Source organism: Lissotriton vulgaris, chromosome 7, assembly GCF_964263255.1.
Source record: "Lissotriton vulgaris chromosome 7, aLisVul1.2, whole genome shotgun sequence".
Taxonomy (NCBI): domain Eukaryota; kingdom Metazoa; phylum Chordata; class Amphibia; order Caudata; family Salamandridae; genus Lissotriton; species Lissotriton vulgaris.
Window position 1 is genome coordinate 549428287 of NC_141695.1, and position 26298 is coordinate 549454584.

The 26298-nt window shown below is 49.2% G+C and overlaps 1 protein-coding gene across 1 annotated transcript in view; it reads left to right on the forward strand.

Annotated features, from left to right (window-relative positions):
- Nucleotides 1-18801: 18801 nt before the first annotated feature.
- LOC147702018 (bMERB domain-containing protein 1-like) overlaps nucleotides 18802-26298 on the forward strand; it is a 249753-nt gene continuing 242256 nt past the window's right edge. The window contains exon 1 of the mRNA XM_086928738.1: nucleotides 18802-19040. Within this exon, the coding sequence (XP_086784864.1) occupies nucleotides 18962-19040 (79 nt within the window). The 5' untranslated portion in view covers nucleotides 18802-18961. The remainder of the gene's footprint in view (nucleotides 19041-26298) is intronic.

A 26298-nucleotide genomic window follows, 5' to 3' on the forward strand; every position in this document is an offset into this window, starting at 1 on the left:
ATAATATTCTAAATACTTAATAAAACATGTAACTAATTAATATTAATTAATTACCAATTCAAATTTAAATAAAACAATTAACAAACATATATTAATTAATCAATTATTATTAAATTACTTCCCACCCTATTCCCCTATAAACCCACAACCCGCTCCTAAACACTACTATTTATTTATATTTTATTAAAAAAAAAAAATTTTAACAATTTTTTTCTACATATTCTCGATATTTTTGACTTTCACTATTTTTCGATATTTTGTCTGGTCGATATTTTTGAGTCGATATTTTTGTATTCGATATTTTTTGGTCATTTTTTCAGTCGATATTTTGTCCAACGATATTCCTATAGTCGATATTTTGTTAATGTCGATATTTTTCCGTCGATATTTTGTCCATTCGATAATATGTAGTCGATATTATGTCCAGTTACCCTCGGCCAGACCCCAACCAGCACTCTTCGTCGTTGTTGGATGCGAGGGAACGCAGGGGCGAGGGGGGGGAACGGTGTTGGAGCAGTTCTTGCTGATATCCTGCTGGGGAAGCATAGTATTATTACAAACCACCCCACAGCTGCCAGGAGGCTGCAGTCCAGCCTCCTCCCTGTCCACCCTTCCTAATCCCCCCCCCCCAGCCGGGAAACATTGGATGTTCCCAATGGTCTGCGCAGCAGCCCCCCACATGCCAACTATATTATCTCCAAGACGCCTTCTGTTGACTGAGCGTGGCCCTATAATGCGACGTACATCGGTGACCACCGGCGATGCTGAAAAGAAGGACAGCACACGTGAGTACGCCTAGCCTACATCTGTGTCGGAGGATACCTGGGTGACCATGCCATGGCCATCCAACTCAGCTTTGCTGCTGGGACCTTTATCCCCTTTTTTAAAACTTAGCTGCAGCCAACCTTTCCCACCTGTGACCTTGTATCCATGACCACTGGGATTATAAATTACTGCTGAGCTTATTGGGACCCCGCAAGACATTCCCTCTCCCAATTACCTGCACCGAGCGTGACTGGGTGGGGCTTATGTTGACCAGAATTGCCTCCTATCTCTGACCTGTACAGGAAATACAACAGGTTATTACGCACACACAAACATATTTCAGGTCGACACAACGTACAATGCAAACCAATGGCAATGCCGTTCCTGATACTTCGCTGCTGCGACCCCTCTCTTCCTTCCTATTAGCGTATAACCGTTCCAGCCAGGTCACTCTTTCGCACAAGTATGTCTGCAATCCTGGTACTCGCCCCCCCGGCCATCGGGGCCCTGCGAGCGGAATGTTAGTGGTTCATTCGGGCTGCCGCACTGGTCCCCCCGTAACAAGGACGCGCGGTGCTGGGCACAGGAGGTAAGGGCGGTGGTCGCCATCTGTACTCCGCACCCATCCCTCGAACCAACTACCCCAGGTTCATACTGGGCCCAATTGCCTTTGCTGCCCCCTCCCGGTCGCCGACCTGTAGGTTCCACCGAAATTCATGTAAAGTGGGTGAGGAGGGGGCAACTCAACCGCAACTCACGATGTGGCACCTTTCGACGGTACACGGGCTATGCACCACATGCCCAACTTACTCCTGCTCCCCCAACAAGCCTGTATCGCGAGCGCCCCAGTGGCTCACCTCGTCCTAATGTGCGTGTGCTACCACGTCTTGTTCCAGTTGAGGCCGCACTCACACTCCCATGCTTGTTCATAGCGAGTGCTGTTGATAATCCCTCGCACTAGCCCAATGTGCCCCTTAGTACACCTTCTCATGGCTGCGTTTGCCGTCCTCTTGCGCCTGACCGCAACGGCCGGCTGACTGTGAGTGGGCCCCCTACTGATTACCTGCCCTTATGTCATGGAGGCATATCGGTACCTCGTCGCATGAACCCCCTCTATGCAGGAGATCTACTGCAAACCCGACTCTAGCCCGTACAGGGATCAGGCACACCAGCTATGCCTATTCGCACCCCGCTGTAACTGAGCAACTGGACAGGCGGCTTAATATGCCCCGCCCTTTACACCTAGTGCACTCAGGCACACACATGACGTGTAATTGCTCTTTTCGACTGACGGATGCACTGTACTAAAACACCCGACCGCTACAGCTGACTAACCGACGTTGGCGCCATTTTGTTTCCCATCAGACTGTGCAGTGGGGGGAGGGGAAGTGCATGTCGCTACCACACCGTGTGCAGCCTTTTTCCATGCTGTGCCCTCACTCGTGCGGGAGGAGGCGCAGCCCATCGGAGTGAGTCCCTGCCTGAAGCTCCCAAAACCACTCGAGCCCTGGCCGTGGAAGGTGCAGGTGGTCGGTCAATCATTTGCGAGGAGGAGTTACCCCCGGTGACGGTAGGTTTGTACCCGCCTCCTCCCCTGATGGCGAGCCGCCGTCCCTCCTCCCTCCTCCCTCCTACTCGGCCACTGAACTCACGTATCCAGACCCGCACCCGCGTGTTGTTGCCTAGGGAGTGCAGGGGCTCTGAGGTGGGGCACGGACTCCGGCATGCGAAACTAAAAATTGGCCGGTCCATGCCCGATCGTGATAGCGCAGCCTGACAAAACACCAGGCCCTCCTACCCCCGCCCTGCACTGCTTACTGAGCCTGGGCCACGACGCGACCCCGGGGCTCCAACGCACTCGCCTCTCTCCTTTCATGCAACACAGTAGCCACGCCGGACTCAGGCTAAACCCTGCACTAAGGTCCCCCCTCTTGCGCGACACCGACTAAGAAAGAGAGGGACACACACCGCCGATGTCTCCTCTACTCCCCTGCTCTGCACCTGTATCTTGTGCAGAGCGCCTTCCCCCTGCCTTATGCCTGCGGTGCTCCTAGGGCCCAGGCAAAGGAGGCGACACCCGGGCCCAACCGCAACTGCCCAACTTGCCCCCCCTCAGCGGCCCGCACCTAAGCAGGCCGCCCAACCCAGCTTCAACCCCTATAGGGGGAGGGAGCAGAGGGGGGGGAATAAGAGCCTCACTCACCGTGTGCAAATCGCAACTCGTTAGGGGAAGATAAAGGGGGAGGGGGGCACGAAAGATTGTGTGTCATCTAGCGAGGCATCGACGGCATGTCCGGTGCGACAAAGAGGCTTGGAAAATGGTGATGGGGACTTAAGTACACCTCACCCTGCCTACCTGCAGTACCGGACATGACGTTGAGCCCGCGGCCCCTCACGAGGCTCCTCCTCTCCACCACCCTCCCCGTTGGGGACACGAGTGGGTAGTAGAATGGGCGAGGGAAGCCCAAAGTCACTAAAGGGGCCGCCCTCTTGAGTGTCCACCTACGGTGGCCTCGGGCAGCCGCACTGCTACTGATTTTGTTGCTGGAACCTGCCGGCACTTCTAAATAAACAATGCAAAACAAATAGCTTTAAAACGTGCTTTTTAAACATTTGTTGTGCATTGTTTATTTAGGAAAGCCCGGTGGTCAGTCCGGCCCCGGTCATGATTACTGCCGATGGTGCAGGATTATAAACCTGTCGGCGGGAGCTCTGGGAAACACGTCCAGGCAGCCATCTTGCCTGGCCACGCCCGCCCATACAGGAGCTCAGTTTTGGGGGGACACAGACTCTGGGAGAGACTGAGAAACCCCGAGACAAATTCACTCTAGAATAGTTAGACGTTTAGAAACGAGGCAGGGAAACGTAGAGATAAGGCAATGTGCTGGCAGAAATACTAAGACAAGGAGACAAAGATAGAAAAGCTACAGCGAGTACAAGAGCTTCAGATATTAGAAAGAGACACAAACACGGAGAAGAGACACAAGCAAAGAGATAAGAAGAGCACGTGAGACACAAAATCATACGTGGCGAATGACAGACAAGCATATGCATTGACAGACACAGACACTGCCTGAAAAGCAAGCTCTGGTCAGCCTGGAGTGCTACGAGGCAAAACAAGGAAGAAATGTATGAATAACACTCCAAACAGGGGGCGTGGCTTGGACGGTGATGAGGACGGGTGCCTGAGTTCATTACCTCCGCCACCCCGAGACGAAATAACAGCGAGCAAAGGTCCTACACACAAAAGAAACAGGAACAAGCGGCAGAATCTGGCATGGGAAGGCACAGAGCACATGTTGGCAGACACGAACCCAGGCAAAGAAGCAGGAAAAGGGAGTAACCAGCAGCAGACGGAGCGGGGGCAGGAGCGGAGCGAGAGGAGCCCAAGATGGCGTCACTCAACTGAGGAGATGAGAGCTCAACTACACCGCTGCAAGAGTAAGGAGAGGGGCAGCGGGGAGGAAACAGAACGCGGAGCAGGACAGGAAAAGCACCCGTACAGGGAGCGGTACAGGATAAAAAGCCGATCAAAAAGGTCAGGAAGACCGAATCGATCGATCGATCCGATCTAAACCGAAACCGAAACTGATGTGAAGTCAGGAAATACAAGCGGCCATTTTGCGCACTGCCGGCTCCCGCCTCCCCCCTCTGCAAAACAGACGCGCCTGTGAGAGCTACCGGTAGCGTGAAACACGATCAGAGGAAATAAAAGGGCCAAGGTGAAGTGATAAAGGAGATCAGGGAAAACCGGCAGCGGGGAGCCCAGGAGGGCGGCACACGACTGGTGCGACGAGGGGCTCCTCAACAACACCACGGCTAAAAGTAAGGAGGGGGCAGCGGGAGAGCAAACTGCGCTACTAAGACAGAGCAGGGGGGCGAAATAAAAGACTGATTAAAAGCCAATAAAACGGAAGCGGCCGGTCTGCGCTCACCTCCTCCCCCCTCCTCCGTAGAGGGGCACATCTATGACCCCCACCGCCAGCTGTGTGATCATAAATTCACGGCTATAAGGAGAACATAGAGCAAACGCGCACAAGGGAGGACAAAGGAGGCACTAAAGAGAAACCAAGCCGAGTACAAACTGGACAGCCAGCAAGCAAGAGCTGCGTAAGGGGAAAGCCGAAACCGAAACCAATACAAATGGGAGCGGCCATCTTGCACTTAACCCCACCCCTTCTCCTAACAACACGTATTGCAGCGTCGAAGGAAGACAAAGCGCATAAAGCCAAACAGAGCAAATCCGGAGCCACATAGCGGGAGGAAGCCGCCTTGCGCTGAGACGATAGCAACGATTGTCAACCACAGCCTCAACTGCCCCATCTGAGAGTATCAGACAACAAGTAGAGTAGCCAAGAAGCACTGGCAACGGAGAGAGACAACAGAGGGTAATGCCAGCCACCATAACAAATAAGTCCAGACACAGGCTAAGCACCGTGAAAACACAAGACCCTTCAAAATACCACGCAGGTGCGCTACAAGCGTGGATAGTGCCCAAGAACGGGGGCACCTCAATTTGGGCAAACTAAGCAAGCAGGAAGGTGAAAGGGGACAACCAAGCACGCAAGTCTGCCCACAAAAGCGATCAAAGGACCAACAACTAGAGAGGAGGCCATCACAACCAAAACCACAGCAGCCCACACAAACGCTCACCCACAAGCGGCACTGGCGGGAGCCAAGACCAGAACAAGGACAATTAGAGAGCCCTGCAGGTTCCGACTTGAAGGACTAGGCTCAAAACAACAAAGGGTCGACAGGATCCATAAATATCTAGCCAGAAGAGGAGTCGCAACGATGGCAGGTCACAACGGCAAACCCACCAACGACATCAAAAAGCGCGCGGAAAGACACACTGGAATCTCCATCAAAGCTTAAGAACAATCAGAATAGCGAAACCACCCTAGAAACACTCCTTAAAAAAATTACCGAAGGGAATGGGCTCGCTAAAGCAACAAAGAAGACAATAGACAATATGCAGATGGAATTAGCGGCCATAAAAGCGGATCAGAGCAAAGCAAATGGCAGGCTGACAGCAGCAGAGGAAAGGATCAGTGATCTAGAAGACAACAGCGGGCAAACGCGCAGAGAGCTGACACACGTGGCAAAGACCACAGATAACCTCCAGAAAATGATGGCAGAGCAAGACGACAGGAATAGGAGGGGAAACATACGCATCCTGGGCGTCCCAGAAGGAGAGGAGGACCAAACCGGGTCCTGCGTGGCCCTACTAGAAACACTGCTGCCACAACTAACAGGAAGGAAGTTTGATAGACAATTTGAAATCGATAAGGCGTACAGAATACCAGCCCACAAACCCCAACACAACCGAGGACCGCGCCCAATCATTTGCAAACCGCTTCGCAGCCACCATACAGAAGCAATTTTCGCCACCGCAAGGAAGAACCAAAACCTAATTTGGAACGGGAATAAAATCATAATCACACAAGATTTCTCCAAGCTAACAGTGGAAACCAGGAAGGGCTTTCTGGCCCAAAGAGACAAAATGAGAAGAGAAGGCATAACTTTTAACTTTGCAGGACCGTCAAGATTGAAAATCACGGACATGAGGGGCACCTGGCTGTTCGATGACCCTGGTGAGCTCAGGAGATATCTACAAGGCCCCACCACAGAGGAAATGGAGGCACAAAGCCCTGGTACAGGAAAAAGACGAGCCCCATCGGACAACGGCGAAGAAGACAACCACGGACTAGGACTATGAACATGAACACTCCCACAAGCCAGACTAGTGAATGCCAAACCGGCGCTACCTCATGGCCTTGTGCCACCCTTTCAAGCCAGGTCATGCTCTGACCGACACATCTACCTCAAGACTGATCAGCCCACTCCTTTTGTTGGAGCAGGTGAGCTGCACAAACACGCAGCCAACTAACCCACCTCAGTACTGTTATTGAACCAATCTACCTTAAGATATGTACCACACCAGAGACAGATCCGGAGGAAAACCGGAAGCCCCACTGGAAGACAGTGAGCAATGTATATCCTTTTGAAGTTGCTGAGTAACTACCACAGATGCTCATAGTACCTGAGCAGATAAGGGGGAGGAACTTTCAATATGTGATCCCGAGGGTCTAGCGGGACCAAGCCAGAGACTACTCTAGGGGGGGAGGGGGATCATCACTGTTGCACGCCTATAGTACGAAGCACGGGGAGAGGGGGAGGGGGGAGGGAGGGCAGGGGGGGTCCTTCAAGTACGGCGGTATGCTACTACTGCTATAGTCTTCTGTGTATATCTTCTTTTTTCTCTCTTCTTTTTTATCCCTGACTTTCTGTCCTAGCACTACATCCGTCTCGGAGACAGAGCCAACAGTCCATTGATCTGGCCAAAGCATGGTGGTCAGAGATCTAGATCGCAAATACCAGTGGTAAACCAGCAAGGGAGATTCACACACAGCCGACAAATGGGACACACCATACAAACAGGCGATAGATACGCAACCTCATGACAACACCAACACCTACACCTAGTCAGCTGAACTCGGACATCAAGGTGGTGTCCCTAAATGTCAAAGGCCTCAATCACCCTGTCAAGCGCAGAAAGACACTAGACTACTTAGCAAAACTAAAGGCCGATGTGTATGTCCTCCAGGAGACTAAACTCTCAGAGGATGACGCGACGCGCCTCAGAGCAAGCTGGATAAGCGGCACCTTCTGCTCCCCGGCCAAACAAAAAAAAAGAGGAGTCGTCACACTGATACACAAGAAAAGTAACCTAGTCCTACAGGAATGCCAAACTGATGATGATGGAAGGCTGCTCATAACGAGCCTGAAAAGAGGGGACGAGACCATACACATAGCCAACGTCTACGGTCCTAACGCAGAAAATAAGGAATTCTGGAACAGTATAGAGAGCAGACTAGACAAACTCCCCAACAACGACCTGGCCGGAGACATGAATGAGGTGCTAGACCAGGCAACCGACAGACACCCGGCTAGGCAGAGCCATAGAGCCCAAGAGCAGAGCACCCTATCAAACTTATGCACAAAGCTCCAACTTAAAGATCCCTGGAGACTACAAAACCCGGACGCAAGAGAATACACATTCTACTCGCACCCCCACAATTCATACAGTAGAATAGACTACATATTCATGTCAGCCTCACACACACACCTCATCGACCGCACAGAGATAGCGCCTATAACAATCTCAGACCGCGCACACATCAGTCTCTTCCTCAGCGGCAGGCACAATGAGCAACCTAGCCGCAGATGGAGACTAAACAACGACACTCTGCAGCACCCTTCACATGTCACAGAGATTGAGGAGGCGATTAAGGAATACCTGACCTTCAATGATAATACAGAAGTAGACAAAGGCGTCCTGTGGGACGCCCTCAAAGCCACCCCTAGAGGGAAGCTCCTAAACATCAACGCCAAGATGAATAGGGAAAGAAACAAAAAAATTAAGGACCTCGAGAATGAGATCACGGACCTGGAGAAAGGCCACTGTGCCAATCTGGTGGACGCGAACACGCTGACTGCCCTGCCTAAGAAGAAATACGAGCTAAACAGAATCCTAAGCGAAAGGGCAGCACGTGGATAAATAAATATAAAGCAATCAACCTGTACACGGCCAACAAGGCAGGGAGGGCACTAGCGTCCTACCTAAAAGCAAAACAAAGGCAGCACTCCATAGCCGCAATCACTGACTCTGCAAAAAAGACCCACACAGCCAACAAAGAAATATTGAAAACTTTCAAAGATTTCTACGGCGAACTGTACAAAGCAGACAAAAACCTACTAGAGGACGGGGGGCTGACATGCTAAGCAAACTAGACCTACCCACTTTGACAGAACACCAAAGATCACTGCTGGATTCAAACATAACAGGGGCGGAGATTGAAAGAGCGGTTGAATCACTTAAGGTAAACAAAGCACCCTGGCCAGACGGGTATACAGCGAGCTTCTACAAGCTCTATCTACAACTGCTGAATCCCACCTTGGTAGAAGTGTTCACGCACTGTGTACAAAAGGGGCGAATGACAGACACTATGGCGGAGGCGAACATCATAGTGATAGCGAAAGAAGGGAAAGATCCACAATACCCACAAAACTACAGACCTATCTCGCTGATCAATGTCGACTGCAAAATCTATGCAAAAATATTAGCAAACAGACTGAATAGCTATCTCCCTCACCTTATTCACAACTCACAAGTAGGCTACATCAAGAACAGACTTTTCAAAGATAACACAAGACTTCTCTGACACCTGATCAACCACACATCTACCAGTGCAGACCCAGCGGTCATGATAGCATTAGACGCCGAGAAGGCCTTTGACAGAGTGTCCTGGCCGTACTTGGAACAGTGCATGCAGAAGTTTGGGCTAGGAGCGATCTATAGGGGCATGGTGATGGCCCTATACAACAAACCCAAAGCGAGAGTGGTAGTCAATGGGGGATCATCAGAGCCACTAACACTGGTAAGGGGAACAAGACAAGGTTTCCCCCTGTCTCCAGCCCTCTTCCTACTGGAAATAGAGCCACTCCTCAGCATGATCAGGAACAACCCCAACATCTCTGGGGTAGACTCACACGGAAAGACGGTAAAACTGGCAGCATATGCTGACGACGTCTTGATCATAACCAAACAACCCACAGAATCGATAGCGGCACTTATGAAAACCATTGAAGAGTACGCAAAAGTCTCTGGTTACAGACTCAACAGAGACAAGTCGGAATGTAAACCTATGAACGTCCACACGACAAGTGCGGTCCTGGGCCCTTCGGGGCTGACCTGGAAAAAGAAGCTCCTTAAATACCTCGGACTCCATTTCGGCAAAGACCTCAGGGACACCCTAGAACACAACGAGACTATCACCCTAAAAAAGATTAAGGATAAACTGACCGTCTGGTCACCTAAATACATAAGCTGGTGGGGTAGGGTGGAGACTATCAAGATGATGATAACGCCACTAATCAACTACTTGCTAGGAATGCTACCACTAACACTAACAACAGACTTCCACAAACAACTAGACGCCATGATTAACAAATTCATATGGAAAGATAAAAAACCCAGGATAAACCTGCACAAACTTAGACTGAGCAAAAACTTAGGAGGACTCAACATAACTGACTTCAAGACATTCCAAACAGCGTGCTTGGCCAGACAGGGTGCCCACTGGCTGGCCCCTGATAAGGAATACACACCAGTGTGGTTAGAGCTAGAGAGAGCCATGCTAGGAGGTTTGGACCACATAGCAATGCTCACGGCAAAAAAAACACCCAGAGGCCAACAACACTATCCTTAAAAAACACTAAAACAGCCCTACTCAAAGTAGATAAAAAAATGGAACACAGCGTCAGAAACACCAAATGGGAACCCATATGGTACAACCCCAAAATTCAAAGTAAAGGGAAGTACCTAGCAAACAACACCTGGCCTGGGAAGGGCATATCCACTCCCCAACAACTGGAAAAAAACAACGCACCACTAACTTTCGAAGCCCTACAAAACCTCCACAACCTACCCACGGTTGAATTTTATGGGTTTCTGAAAATCAAAGCTACCGTCACGAAAGCCAATCTGGACAAAAACACACCCTCCATCTTACAATACATGGGGAACCTAAACAAGCTAGGCCACCACACATCCCATCTATGCAAATTACTAAGTCCGACAGCGTCAAAACTCAACAAAAAGACAATGGGGTTCTGGGAAAAGCTTCTAGGCAGACAACTGAATGTGAAAGAAAAAAGCCGCCTGTGGCTGTCCACCTCCCAAAACAAAATCTCACCCCAGGTTGCACAGACAAAATACTGGCTACTACACAAAGCCTACTGGACGCCAGCCAGACTTGCGGAGGTAGGGGTCAGAGAGAGCGACACCTGATGGAACTGCAAAAAAGAGAGAGGAGACCTTGCACACCTAATATTTCACTGTACCCGAGTCAGGGCCTTTTGGGCCAAAATCACAGATTTCGTCACAAAGGCAGTGGGGAGGGACATACAGCCAGGCTTTGTAGGACTAGCGATGGCCTTCATGGCCCCAGACCTCCAATCAAAAGAGGACGGGGACCTGATAGACCTCCTCCTCACGGCAGCAGTCAAAACAATTCTAGCAAACTGGAAAAACACAAGGAAGGCCACCTTCAAGGGCTGGGTCAACTGGATCACCTTTCTAAGGGGGGGTGACAACATAGCGGCAACACATGCGCCCAACCATACAGCGAGAGGCGAAATGTGGGCATCCCTAGACATACACCTGGGTACGCACAAACCCCCATGAGAGGGTCCTATAGGAGTCTCCATTTCACCACCGACCACTGGTGCTTGGCAAAGCACAACCATGCGATAACTCATCTCTATCTCCACTTCATTTCCTTTTCACCCTCTTCTCTTCATCTCTCACTCACTTTCTTTTTCAACAAGGGTGCAACAAGATTTAACAATGTGCCTACACAACCGATCTTGTGATATACGCTCCACCATGAAGCCCGCCAAGCCCGTTGTAACCCTTACGGAATCCGCGAGGCAATGCTATCACTGTACTGTATGTATATATGAAAACTTGCTAATAAAAGATTGTTGAAATAATTTTTTTTTTAAAAAACACTCCAAACACATTCCATCAACCATTTCTAACTGGTCGAATTGCGCTTGTACAAATTTCCTACTGTTAACAATCGAAGTTATACATTATTATTATTATTATGTTTCTTATATAGCGCCAGAATCAACCCCCGAAGGGGTATCTCCGCACTTGCCTTGGGAACCCGTCCTGGTTTTTCCCTGTGAGATAGCCCCTACAGGGGATCCCCAAGGTGAAAGCCAGGCATCCCGCCGCGGGGGGCCGTTGTGGAGATTAAGCAAGCTTAATGCCCAGAGTTGCAGAGTATGAACCCATTATTAGGTCAGGCACCGAAGCGAGAATTATCGAGTCCATGGACATTTGAGCTCAAGACCCTGCCGCGTCGGGAATTGAACCCTGGTCCAGGATCTGACCTCTGCTTCAGGGTCTGCCTGCTCTAACCAGTGAGCCACACTTCTCCACATTGCACAAAACTTTGCAGGAGAAAAAAATGTACATTTGAATCGTCTGTTAAACACTGTGCAAAATAATCCCTTTTTGATTATAGCAAATACCATTAGAGGACTTCAATATGGTCTTTGTTTAACAAGGATAGCCACGCATTTCTAGTTATTTCTCCCGCAGATGTTGTGAGATGTTTGTTTAGAAATTGCCCGCCTCGTCTTCATGGCAAAATTCATCTTCATTTTCTGCGCTTAATTATCCGCTGGCTCTGCAGGTGCGCGGTGCACATGTCACCCGACATCTGCGCGCGGCTGGCTGCCAAATTGTCTTGCTTGTCATTACATGACATGAGTCTTCGGGATTTCGTTGTTTTTCCTGTTTATTTATTTATTGTAATTTCCGATGAGCATCCGCGCCTAGACTGCCTGACTGTTGATGGCAAAATGCGCTCGCCAGTAAAAACCATGGGGTCAAATTGATTGTTCCATGTGTTACCTTGTGTTTGGTCTAGTTTAGTTCATACCAGTTTCCATGGTCCGTGCATCTATGTGGACTGGTTAAAGCTGTTCCCATATACCCTTTCAGACTGTGGTGGTGACAGTTCTGAAAACACTGTCCTGTCTCCAACCTTTGACCTAATGCCACGAAACAATATGCATTCATCCTCATTAGAGTTTGAGCCAGAGCAAGAAACACGAAGGCCGAAAAGGAAGAAATGAGGAATTGGAAGAAAGCCAACAGCAGCAAATGGAGAAAGCAGAGTTGAAAAAGAATCTGCAAGAGTGAGACAGTGGAAGGTGGTGGAAGAAAGCGGCATGAAGTTGCGTCAAGTCAGGCAGGCAGCCACGACAGTCGTGGTTGTATGATACAACAACTCATGCCTTAACCAACGCATGCCTGAACAACGCAGTCTAAACCACAACCACATCTTTACCACGCATGCCTGTACAGTGAATGTCGTTGTGAAGGCGTGATTGGTAAATGGAAATGCATGGTGAAGATCACACCACAGCCCCCACGCCCTAAACCCTTAAACCCGATATCCCAGCTCTACAGTCAACCCCGCCCCAGCCCTAAAAACTGTCCCGGCTCCCCACTCGGAGCCCTAAACCCGGCCCCCAGCTCCAAAAATGGCACCCCCCAAAACCAGCTCCAGCCCCACTTACCAAGCCCCATCCTGGTCCGTCCTCTAGAGAGCCTTCTCGTTCTTCTCCCTGCCCATCCAATCTTTATCTAGACCGCTGACTGCCTTAACCTCCCATATGCGTGGTAGAGGCAAGCGTAGTTCCGCTTGGGTGGAAACAGCACGCGTGCTCAGCCTGCATTGTAATTGCCATTTCCCTACAGTAACTGGTAATTGTCAGCACAGAGTTCATGCTGACAGCCAGACAGAAGACCCAAGGAGGAGTCTGAAGAAAGGGCATTGGCTGCTGTTCTTGCAGCGGATCCTGCAGCATTGGTCCTGTATACAGTCTCCTCCGAAGGTCATGTAGATGGTGAAATGTATATGTTAGAATGTTGAGCCCCCGGGTCTCCGCGTGATATATCCTGGTGAAGATGTAAATGGAACAGGTGCGACTACCTGTGATCTGTATACTGCATAGAAAGAAACCACGGGCCATATTATCAAGCAAGGGCAATACATCATCGCCGCTTTTATCGGCAGGAAACTGCCTCTAAAGCGGCGATAATGGGCTTGATAATATGTCCTTGTGAATTCCCATAGAAGCCCAGGTTCTGGTGTTAACCTAGACTTCTATGGGAATTCACAAGGGCATATTATCAAGCCCATTATTGCCGCTTTAGCGGCAGTTTGCTGCCGATAAAAGCCGCGATAATGTATTGGCTTTCCTTGATAATATGGCCCCACAGTCCTCAAGTCTCCCGGAAGTGTGGCGTCGTCAACAGTGTTGAAAGCAGCTGACAGATTGAGACGAATCATCGGTAGCTGTTAGCTGTCATAACCAAAGATTTTGTACAAGCCTTGGACCAAAATCTGATCAAGCGGTGTTGAGATGAGGTGTATCCTCAATAAATGCCTGATGTTGAGTGTTGACTGTTTATTCCAAGAACTGTGCATCGTAGTCTAAGTTAGAATGGGTCTGTTATTAAGGGGCTGGCCAATGGCTTCATTTGAATTGAGTAATATGGGAGTACTTCCAAGCTCTTGGTAAGCCCCCAAGACAACACTATGACCATGAGTGTCAAACAACACATCGCATTCACAAGAAAATCCTCCCTTTTTCTAATCAATCCACTGGACAGGGTTGATGAGAAGGAGATGCGATAGCTATGGCACATATAGACTCCCTCAGCGATATTTACGAGAGGGTACATGAGAATATCACCCGCAGGTTGCAATGTCTAGAAAATTGAACATCTAGAGTGGGGCTCAGTCTCCAAAAGCCCAACTACAGACAGCCAGGCCTGAAATCCTGTCAGTGGTTCCCTGTAAGTGCATCATCAGACTTTAAATTCTGTGCCCTGTGCACAGGGCCAGGATTCTCCTAGGATCGCTCACTCCACTGCAGGCTGGCTAGAAACCTGTGATCGACATCTGCACAAGATATGTACAATTGATCAAACCACAAACCAATAAATGCCGCGAGCGCAGAGGGCGGCCTCTGGAAATTTCAAGCGATAAAACGTATTGAACCCAGCGCCGATGGCAAAGCAGGAATATAATGTGGTGCAGGAAGTGCCTTAAAACAAACTCCATGCGGTGCAGGAGTCACGAAGAAGAATGTTGGCCCTTGCTGAAAGGATGCTGACATCTTCAATTCGGATTCATGGAGAAAGTTTGGTTCACATTCTGGCACTCTAAAGTCACTGAAATGCGACAAGCAACGCTTTATAAAACCACCAAATAATTAAGAGCTTTTGACTGTGTTAGGATTAATGCCATGATATGGCGCCATAAATCACAAACAATTTGCTATCAGTAGGTGTGACTGATTTCTTCTAATATTCCTGGTTTACAAGTTTACGAGTATGTCACAAGTACTACAAGAGTAAATCACAGCAACATTTTTATGAATTAGCCCCAAGATGTTTTTGAAAGTAGCTGTGGGGTGAATACCACCCTTCGAGCCAAAGGCCTCCCTTCTTCTGAGCAGTGATGTCCTTTCTCTGGCTCCATGGCACGAGTTCTGTCCAGCAGAAGAGGGTGTACGTATTAGGCACTTCAGTCCCTTGTGGATTTGGTGCACTGGAAGGGTCTTCTTTCAGTAATTCTTGATGAGAGCAGTAGATTTGTGCATGAGGAAGGGTGCATTAGAATTAAAGTGATCTTGAGAAGATAGAATATGATTGTTTTCTTGCAAGTGAGTCGCTCTTCCAGTACACACCAACATTATTTCAGTAAATCTTATCTTTTTTTATGTGCCCTCGATTATTGCTGATGGACCAGTCAACTCGTCAGCTCAAAGTTGTTTTCTTTTACTTTCACCAGTTAGTTTAAGGTTTTCAAAGCCAGCAATATTCTTTAAGATCCAGTTTCTTCTATATGGATCGTCTGGTTGTCTGCGCAAAATTTAGACTCAATATTCCACTTAAAATCCCTAGATATCGAGTTACAGAAAATCCCAAAACTGAAATCTGAGTCAAAAAAGTTAGATTTAGTTTATTCTATATCCCTCTGAAAAATGTCGAGATCAGTCGAACTTCCTTGCTACTCTGAGATCCACTTAGGGGCCATTATCGGTGTTAGGGATGATGGGATAGTAATGACGGTTTTGAGAACACAGTGCCCACCTAGATCCTTTTATGCATCTGCGCGGAACATTATGTGCCTGGAAGTGTGCGCAGTAGCACATTGTAGTCTGTTCTGTTCTGCTGGGGTGGAAGTTTATTAATTGCTCATCATCAAGGTGATGCTATGTTTGAGACACGCCTTTGCCCATTCGATTCTACCTGTACGCGGTAGGTTTAGCGTGCCCCTTTATTGGTTTGCACATTTGTGATAGGATATAGATGGCTCATTATTACTTGATTCTATGTTCCATTGAGCTGGGAAATGTTTAACACGTGTTTTTGGTTGAAACTGGGTTGTAGGCATGATGTAGCCAGGAGTTGTGCCTTACATGTGCTGTTTCGTAGGGTGAGGTGCAATGCGATCTAGTTGTGCTGTGAGGTGGTAAACTCTTAGCTAGTTGTATGTCTTGGAGACGTGTGGTTCAGAGGATGGAGCTAAAGTTGTGTCTAAAGTGTAAAGTTAGCATAAGTATGTGTTTTTAAGTGATGAATGGTTAAGTGAATGTGTGGGCTGTTCTCAGATATGTTAATAAGGATTGACACTCGGAATTGGTTACAGAAGCCCTTGTGATCTGTATCTCTCCACCTCTGGTCACCTAAGACCTCACCACAGTATTTATCTTTATAGATTTACCTGTGAAGCTGAGCAGGTAATCCCTAAGAAAGTTTGTAATTAAAAATAATTTAACATTTTAAATGTATCCCAAAGACTGATGTTGTTGGTGAGAGCTGGTGTGAATTCAGGGATGGCCGTAACAAAGTGTTGGTTGTCGGTTGTGGTGTGTACACCAGGTGAGATGTGATGGGCTGTGAAGGAGTGAGCAGTAAATGAATGGACAAGCATGGTAAAGTGAGCGCTATGGGTTGTAAAGTGGGTTTACATCGAGTAGTAGAGACAGTTGCAAACCTTTGTTATAGGGCAGACAGCAGTAAGGCTTCGTTTGCCAGACCGCATTCACAGCTCAACGCTACCTATGTTGTAGTTGGTTTCCAGTTGGGTCAAATTTGAAAGCATGTCGAAGACGCAGAGCCTTAACCTTTTTTTAAAATGAACCAATCTACTTTAGATGGCTACGCAAGGCCTCCTGTGAACTCCTGCAAGTTACTCCAATCGTTTTAGGCAGTCTAGTTAGGGAGGCAGGGCCATTTCAGCCCAGACTTCGACATCCTGGAACGTCAAACAGGAGTCTCTGTGAACCATTAGTGAATATGTCATCTTCAGGATGACCCTTAAAACATGGCCCTTTCCACCACATCCTTTCACGCCAGAACTGTTTGAATGAGCAGGGGGTCGTGCACCGCTGGAGTTTACGTTCACTTGATTCAGCGCCTACGTTTGATGCGTCATACCTGTCAAACAATGCGTATATTCTATTCTATTCTATTCTATTCTATTCTATTCTATTCTATTCTATTCTATTCCATTCTATTCTATTCTATTCTATCCTAGTATTATTTAACCTGCCAGAATGAGGAACACATAAAGAGAGGCTTAACAGCATTAAGTGGTACGTGAAAGCAGAGTCGGCCCTTGCCCGAGTGGCCCCGTGGGTGGAAGGACATGTGACGCCCTCGCTGCTGCTGGCACTTAAAATGAAACCGCGGGGGGTCTTTTGTGTCCACAGCATAATGCCTTAGTCCCTGGCCGATTGCATCAGAGTAATGACTGCCCTCTGAACACAAACATCTCCACACCTCGCCCAGAGCACCTAATTCATAGCTCCGTCATGCTGGTGGCAAGTTGTTTTTTTGGGGGATAGAGATGGTAGTTGTTGGTGTTCAGTGGCGAGGGGGGGGGGGGGGGGGGTGAAAGAGATAAACGGGCAAGGAAGGGGGCTGATCAAGTGATACAAACAATTCATTCTAAATAATGATTAAAAGCACATTAAAGTGAATCTGAAGAGGAATGAACTGCCTCTGACTGATTGCCGGACCGAATGACAGTAGTTACAGAGTGCACAAAAACCCGAAGGGCTGGATTCGGGAAGATGTGACGCAGCGCAACGCAGCACGACAACTTGCTGCGCTGCGTCAAATGGAAAATGCAGGAATGTGCCATTTCTATTAAGATATGGTACATTCCGACGTGCTATTTGCGCTGGCACTCTCAGTTCCGCTAGTGCCAATGGATGCAGCCTTGCACCAGGGGGCAAGAGTGCCTGCCTTGCAAGAAGGATTGTTTTTGCACAAAAACAATCCTTAGAAGCTTCTTCCTCTTTCTACGCGTGCTGCCTGAGAAGGCATACCTTCTGTTTACTATAGTAAATTTGGGAATGTGCCAAAAACCATGAGTGGATGTGTGGGAACACCCACGCGCCTCCACCACGGAACGCCGGGAGAAACTTGCACCGCCTTATGATACTCCAGGTTTGCTGTGCCACGTGACGCAAGGTGGCTCGTGAGTAAATCTCACTTAAGGCAAGGCACTAGCGTGAGGCAAGGGCAGCGCAATCCTTTCGTAAACCTGGCCCAAACGATCTCAGCCGCTGGCACGTGACGCCATTGAGCCTGATACCCACCGGCTGACGTCCATCACAATACAGGAAAGAAGTCTATTCGAACAACGTGCACCAACTCCATATGTGCTCTGCGCATGACTAGACACATTTAACCTTTTCATAGCCATGTTCATAAAAGGTGAGGTTATTAGTGCCAGACTCAACAGTACCCTCTTAATGAACGCCGGGAGCATGAAAGGCATGTGTGGCTCGGGCAAGTTTCTGATCTGTGACGTGCGGGTTACACACATAATCTGTACAGCAGGTTGTTTGCTGTGATTTGAAGTTTGAACAGGAGGGCACGCACAGGTCTCTGCAGCAGGAGCATTAACTCGCCTAGTAGGATGGGACTCTCTGGTTAACACGGATGTCACGTCAGGTGCAGTCGCACCAAGCTGCCATCAGTATGCCTCAGTGTCAGTCAGTGATGCCCCGGGGCTGTGATAAAGGGAACCTAATCTTTGCAGAGCTGAAAAGCACCATCTCGTTTACTTTATGTGTCAGACTGGGGGTTCCTTGGCTCCTCTTCAGACAGACACAGATGGAAGAAGCGGGTAAATATTGATCTAGTCTGAAGGATGTATAAGCTCGCGCGCGCACACACACTGAAGCAGCGCTTCTGATCGACGGCCACCAGAGGGCGATATCCGAGAAACAGAAAGAGACGCAGTTCCCTGGCTCCCAGTTAAAGCATCCACGGTCTTCGCGGCTGCAGCTTCCAGGCAGGTGTCAGCAAATGTGATTCTTGTTTTTACTGCTGTTTGTGTGGTTTGCGAATATACTCCCTCCCCTCTCTGCCCAACACAACCCAGGATGGGGGCTGAGTCATCTTCAAAGGTATCCGGGACAGGAGGGCACCGGGGAAAGCAAGAGCTCTGAGAGCCCTGGTACTTTGGAAGGCAAACAAACATACACAAAAGGCAGTCCTGGCAAAGGGGCAGGCAGCAGCATGGACAAGGAGAGGAAACCACCCAAGCAGTACGGATCGCTGGACTCAACCAAGTGGAGTGCGGTGGAGCCCGGCAAAGGTAAGGGCGCCCGGTCGTGTTATCTGTGATATGTTGTCTAGGTAGAGCTGCGAAATATAGATGCAAACATATAGATGTAGGCGATGAAGTACGCTCAAGGTACCGAAAGGCAAACGCGTGCACACAGACACACACCTGAACAGGTATTTTCGCATGCATGTGCATCTATTTATATATATGAACAACATCTCTTATCACACACATGCTTGTGTGTGTGTGCAGATACACTTCGAAAATAAACACATGCCACTTGTTTTTATTGATTGTTCAGGTACTCCTTGGAGCAGGGCCGGCTCTAGGCTCATGGTGGCCCTGGGCAAGGAGCGTAGGTAGGGGGCCCGGAAGAGGTGGTCCGGGCGGGGCGGAGCGCGCAGGCCAGTAAAGAGGGGAGGGGGTCAGGGTGTTTAGTAGTGGAACAGAGCCGGAGGCCGCCAAATCTCTGCCAGGGGCCACCACGCAAATATGCATCCATCCTCAGAGGATTAATATATTAAGGATATATATTGGCGTGGTGGCCCCTGGGGTTTGGTGGCCCTGTGCAGGTGCACAGCTTGCACATCCCTAGAGCCGGCCCTGCTTGGAGTAAAGACAATATGGGCAGAGGCATGGGACAGGGTTGAGTCGGGTGATAGTGTGTGAGCGACAAGAGAGCTCCAATCCTGGGTCACAGATGCCACGGGCTCGGGATGTGCACAGCAGAGCCTGCCCTCGTTTATGGTAAAGCCTCAGGCACTAGAAGCCCCCCCCCCCCCCCCCCCCCACACACACACACACCTCCGCTTATAAGCACACCCTAGGATCTCACCTCGGCAGCACCGGTGTTCTCTCCCACAGACCCTCGGATAGCACCGGTTTCGGCTCAGGAGCGCAGCGCTGTTGTGCAAGTTTCACAGATGGTGAAGGTGCAATCATTAAGCACCCAGAGTGCCCAGATAAAAGAGGCTCGGCGCTAGGCAGCAGGGCTGTCCAGTCGTGTGAAGCACCCAGCACGGGCCCTGGCTGAGTAGCTGATGCATCATGCAGTGTCACAGGGCAGTCATTGGACTGCGGAGCTATCCCTCTGGGTAAACGAATACAAACATAAATGCATCAAAAGGCACCAGCCCTCTCCATTTTAAAGGTTCTACCCGTGCCGCGGGTGCATGTTTTTGGCGGCATTGCCGGCGCCCATACAAGTAACTGCCAATCACATGTTTCCCTTAGGGAGCTCCAATATCCGTACCCCCCTCTGTGTACCTTGCCGCTCCCTCCTGCATAAACCCGTCTATATTCTTTGTCACTGTCTCTCTCAGTCAACGCTTGGACTGCACCTCACTCAACACTCTCCAGCAATGAGAAGGCACCTCACCTGCCTTGGGCTGGTCCTTGCTCGTGTGGAACTTCCGGTCTCGAGTACACAGACTGCAGCCTTGGGGAGCTGTTACATTACCTCCGATGTAGTGACGCTTGCTGTAGTGTCTGCGACGCAGTGCCCCTCGCTCGCTGTAGAGCCTTCCATGTAGTCGGCGTACACTGAGTCAACCAGCTCACGAACTGCTGTTTACAACATCTGGAATGGCACAAGACACCAGAGTTTGGGGTCGAGCCCAGAAGCCTAAGTAGAAATCTGTAGCGTGCCCACTACGCTCCCACTGGCAGCAGAAGGGCAGTTTACAGGCACACTGTGGGCATCAAAGAATCGGCCACTTCCTTGCCCCCCAATCTCGCGGGCTTCTTGTGTGTCTCGGAGCAGTGGCGAGGACACTGGCCCTTCCAAAAGGGTCCGTCTTTCCTTGGCTCAGGGGTGACATCATCTTGCCTGAAAGTGGCACGCTTCTCCTTAGCTGGGTATGATACCCTTCCTCTGCCAGTTTCTTTTTCTCTTGTTTTGTGTCCTTCTGTGGTTTACTTCTTTCTCCTATGAGATCCAGGCGAGCTGTTGGGTATTTCTTGTAGATTTGGCATACGCCTTGCTGCTTTTAAAAATGTCTGCAAATAGTCACTATTTCTATTGTATTATGTTACCGCCTAGTCATGTTTTCTGGTAATGTTTAGCTGGTAGCGTTTGGCACCCATACAGCATTTGCTTCATAGCTAAAAGTATTTTTGAAACAACCGTGATGAACGCCTCCAAACCACTGTGGATGGATATGGGCTCAGATACTTTGTGCATTTTGTGGGACTGCCTCTGTGCCCCACCACTTTCAAATCTCACCAACCATCACTGCTAAAATCAACAGGAAACGGGGTTATTATCACTTTTACACGACCATTACGAGCCATTAATGTGATAGATGCGATTGAATGTTTCAAATAAAATACTTCTCTAGTACGCACTAACACCTAAACTGCACTACATAAACACACACATTGACAGCCACTCCAAACTCAAAAACACATAAAAGCATGTCTTATATGCACAACTACCACAAATGAAATATACACAACGTATTTTATAAAAAGTTAATAAAACACACAAAGAATTGCGGTAGAATGTGGTGCCGATACCGCAGTGGCGACTCCAGCCCCGTGCCTTATGTGACCAAAGGTATCGAGAGGAAATCAGACATGCAGTAAGGGACTTTTTTGATACAAATGAAGGGACTGTATCCTCTGCCGGGGTGGTATGGGAAGCCTTCAAGGGGACCATAAGAGGGAAATGTATGGCCCCGACTTAAGAGGTGCAGACATCTTTGAGGCGCACGGTCATGATGTTAGAACAACAGATATGAGATATATATAGGCAGGCCCCACACGATGAAGCGACCTGGGAGGCGCAACACAAGCTAATGGTTGACTTAGACGAGGCAAGGGAAACATGATTAAAGAACACATACTGAAACCCAACACGAGCAAGGGGATAATTCTGGGTATTGGTTAGCATGGCTGACAATAGAGAAAAAGGTGGCGTTGCTGTTGGCTCCCTCAGGGCCGCCACTGGGGAGATTCTGACTTCTCCAACTAACATTCTGAACAGATTGACCCAATTTTACAAGGCCTTATATACACAACACAACAGCAGTGACAAGGTAGGCATTGACCTCCTTCTGGATGTAGGGCACCTATCAGTGATAGATGACGGCACAAGTGCTATTCTGAATGCTCCAATAGAGGAGGCAGATATTAGGTGGGCACTGACAGGTTGCCTATCAAATTCTATCAGACGCGTGGATTTGCTGTGGGCACCTGTCCTGGCTATGTCCAAGGAAACATTCGAGAAAGGAGTACTGCCTGCCTCACTCAGGGAAGCAAGTATAGTGGTCTTGCCCAAACCTGGAAGGGATTCTTCTGACTGCAAATCATATCGGCCATTGTCCATGCTAAAATACTGGGGAAAGTATTGGCCCGTTGCCTAGCAAAGGCAACAGAGGGGGTAGCACACACTGATCAAGCTGGATTTGTGAGCGGCCGCACCACCTCTACTAACATACAAACAGCATTTCTCATCATGGAACAGGCAATGCAAGGATAGGAGCCATGTGCAGTGGCTAGTCTTGATGCTCAAAAGGCATTTAACAATGTCGATTGGGGTTTATGGACCCTACACTACAGCGCTATGGATTGGGATGGCTTACTTGCGATGAGTGAAGTTACTTTATAGCAACAGCAGGGCGCAAGTGAGAGTAGGCAATAGAATGTCGGACAGCTGGCCGGTAGAGAGAGGGACTAGGCAGGGATGCCCCCTCTCACCGCTGATATATTTACAGGTTATAGAACACCTGGTGCAAATGATATGCACCCGGCACACGAAGGACGGTATAATAGTAGGAGGTCAATGGGGAACGTCTCATTATATGCTGCCGATATATTGTTAATACTGAGAAACCCGGTGACTATATGGCTGGCGGTTTATAGTACACTGGCCTGAGTGGGGGAGCACTCTGAGTTCTGGCTAAATGGAGATAACTCAGTACTGTATCCTATGCGGGCAACAGTGGCTGGCGATGCATACTTACCTAACATAAAAATACAATACCTAGGAGTGTACTTGAGCTCAGACATGATTAAAATATATGACATTACTGTGGGCAACATACAGGTCTCCCTAGAATACAGTGTACAAATGGTTATGGTTTCCAATCTCCTTGATGGGGTCCATTGCCATCTGTAAATTGATTATGTTGCATCGAGTCCTACATGTGGTGCAACACATGTCGATGTGCATACCGGAATCCTATTTTTGCAGATTTGACAAATTGCTCCACTTGCTGTATTGGGGTACCAGAAGGGCACGATAAGCTTAGATGTCCTAAAGCATCCATGGGACAGTGGAGGGCTGCAGGAGCCACACTTTAAGATCTGCTGCTGGGCAGCGCACCTTCAACATGTGGGGCTGTGACTTCAGGATGAGAGCATGGACCCAGTGGCGCGGATGCTGGTGTGCCTGGCAAGGCCACAGGCGTTATTGGCTTTACCCCTATTCCTCGCAAGAAACAAAACACATTACCCTTACAGGTTCAGACTCTGCGAGATGTCTGGGAAGGGCAACAAAGAATGAAGGGGACGAGTATATCTATATGCAACAGTTGATACTCTGGCAGTCAGGGATCCACCCAGCGATGTCACTCTTTTTCAGACACAGAGGTGAGAGAGACACCCCACACAATATGGGAGATTTATTTGAAGATGTCCTAATGATGGGCTACGGCGCTTTCTGTGGTAAATGGGGAATAGTGGGTTGCTGCTTCCTTGCATATGCAGGTCTAGCCTTGGCAGTCCGCAAAGCCTGGGTAGCATTTCCACTAGAACATGAAATTAACCCTGGGCGTAGTGTGCATAGTAGGGCTACGTGGAAGTTCACAGAGTTGCGCCATGAAACCGATTTCGGTATAAGAGCGCTCTATAAATATTTTAAAATTCAATTCAAATTCAAACAAACTCCGCTCCGCCACCCGCCTCCACCCCCCTCACCCCCATTAACCAGTAATTAAACATTAATTAAAAATACATTGAAAACCACTTATCTGTACTGCGGCGTCCCCAGGCTGCTCTCCTCTTCCTCGCTGTATCGGCAATCCTTGTGAAAACTGTGCATGCGCGCGCGCCAGTTTATGCACGCTTCTTGAGAGAAGGCAAATCTCTGCACCCTCCGCGGGCAGAGCGGAGTTCTATGCCTGGCGTTACCTGAAACACATGTGAGAAACCAAACCCTCCTGCAAATTGGAGGAAGGTAAAACTTACCTCTAGAATTTACTCGCTATTGAAATAAATACAATTTAAAAAAATAAAAAAAACATATGAGGCTAAGCTGCACTTCACTGCATATTCAAAATTCTTCCTGGTTTTACAGCATGATGCATTTACCCTGCGTGGCAAGTCACTGCTATGTGATGCTCCCACACACTGGGCTTTCACTGTCATTCAGGTGATCACGGATACTGTGAAGACACGAATGAGGGCATCATGCCTAGGGTGACCACCTCACTGCATGCCAAGACAAACGCGGTTTGCAGTCCTGGCTTTACCATTTGACCCAGTTCCTGAGGCGGAAGCCGGGAACTGGAGGTACTCTGTTATTTTAAAATTTCTCTGTGTGGTGTCACAAATTGATCTCTTGTATTTTTAAGGACCTAAGCCTCATACCTCACTCAGCGCTCGCGCACAGCTGATGGAATAGCTGCTTCGCGCCCTTCCTGGCTCTTCTAGCCTGCCGCCGCCATCACCACCGGCGTGCACGCTGACTCCGCCCCTTTCTGAGGCCACGCCCCCCGCTCATTGTACATAAACAGCCGATTCTCGAGCTGCAACGGAAACCATTTGACCCAGTTCCTGAGGCGGAAGCCGGGAACTGGAGGTACTCTGTTATTTTAAAATTTCTCTGTGTGGTGTCACAAATTGATCTCTTGTATTTTTAAGGACCTAAGCCTCATACCTCACTCAGCGCTCGCGCACAGCTGATGGAATAGCTGCTTCGCGCCCTTCCTGGCTCTTCTAGCCTGCCGCCGCCATCACCACCGGCGTGCACGCTGACTCCGCCCCTTTCTGAGGCCACGCCCCCCGCTCATTGTACATAAACAGCCGATTCTCGAGCTGCAACGGAAACCATTTGACCCAGTTCCTGAGGCGGAAGCCGGGAACTGGAGGTACTCTGTTATTTTAAAATTTCTCTGTGTGGTGTCACAAATTGATCTCTTGTATTTTTAAGGACCTAAGCCTCATACCTCACTCAGCGCTCGCGCACAGCTGATGGAATAGCTGCTTCGCGCCCTTCCTGGCTCTTCTAGCCTGCCGCCGCCATCACCACCGGCGTGCACGCTGACTCCGCCCCTTTCTGAGGCCACACCCCCCTTGGTCTCCCATAAATGTGCCTATACAAGACGCGCAGCGGACGAGCGCAGCGGGAGCGCCGTTTGCGCGCCGAAGGCGCGCCTAAGGCAAGCCCGTCTGCGCCCGTCCGCGACAAGACCGCGACAGGCGCAGGAAACTCTGCCCATATTACCTCCCACATTTCCTACCATTCTAACGACCTCCTCCAACTACAGGTCACTAAGCAGTGTCCATGTATACTCGACCCAGCCACACTTTCAGGCCCAGTCAGTTGCAAACACTGCCACTGGTCCACCGGGCTCCATTTAGCAGTCCCACCGGCCAATATGCCTCAGGCCCCTCGGCCCCCCTTCAAAGGCGGCCTGATCAACGCGCGCTCCATGTGCAAACACAACCAAGATATACACGATCTTATCTTGGAGTCAGACCTCGACTGCCTCATGATAACTGAGACATGGCTAACAGCAGACAGCAACCCTGATATTGCTGTTGCCCTTCCCCTCGGCTACTCACTCTTCAGGGAAGACAGACCTAAGGGCCGTGGCGGAGGTGTTGCAATCATTCTCAAAGACACCTTCTCCTGCCACACCTTTAGTCTAGAGTCCCTAAAAAAGACTGAAGGATTAGGCTTCTCCATTAAACTAAACGACCATACTTCGTTCTCTGGCGGACTCATTTATCGCCCACCCGGCAACGCATCTGAGTTCCTCGACTCGCTGCACGACTCGTTAGGACAACTTTCACTCAGATACCCTTTCTTCACCCTCCTTGGTGACTTTAACCTCCATCTAGAATCGACAACAGACATTCATACCATCAATTTCGTACAAACCCTCGATATATTCAATTTTAAGCAACTTGTCACCTCACCCACCCACTCCATGGGTCATACCCTCGATGGAGTCTGCACAAACTTCTCTCTCTTGACCACACTATCGCCCCTGCCCCAGATCTGGTCTGATCATTTCTTGATCCCATTTCACATCCTGAATGAAAACCTATCCAACCGCAA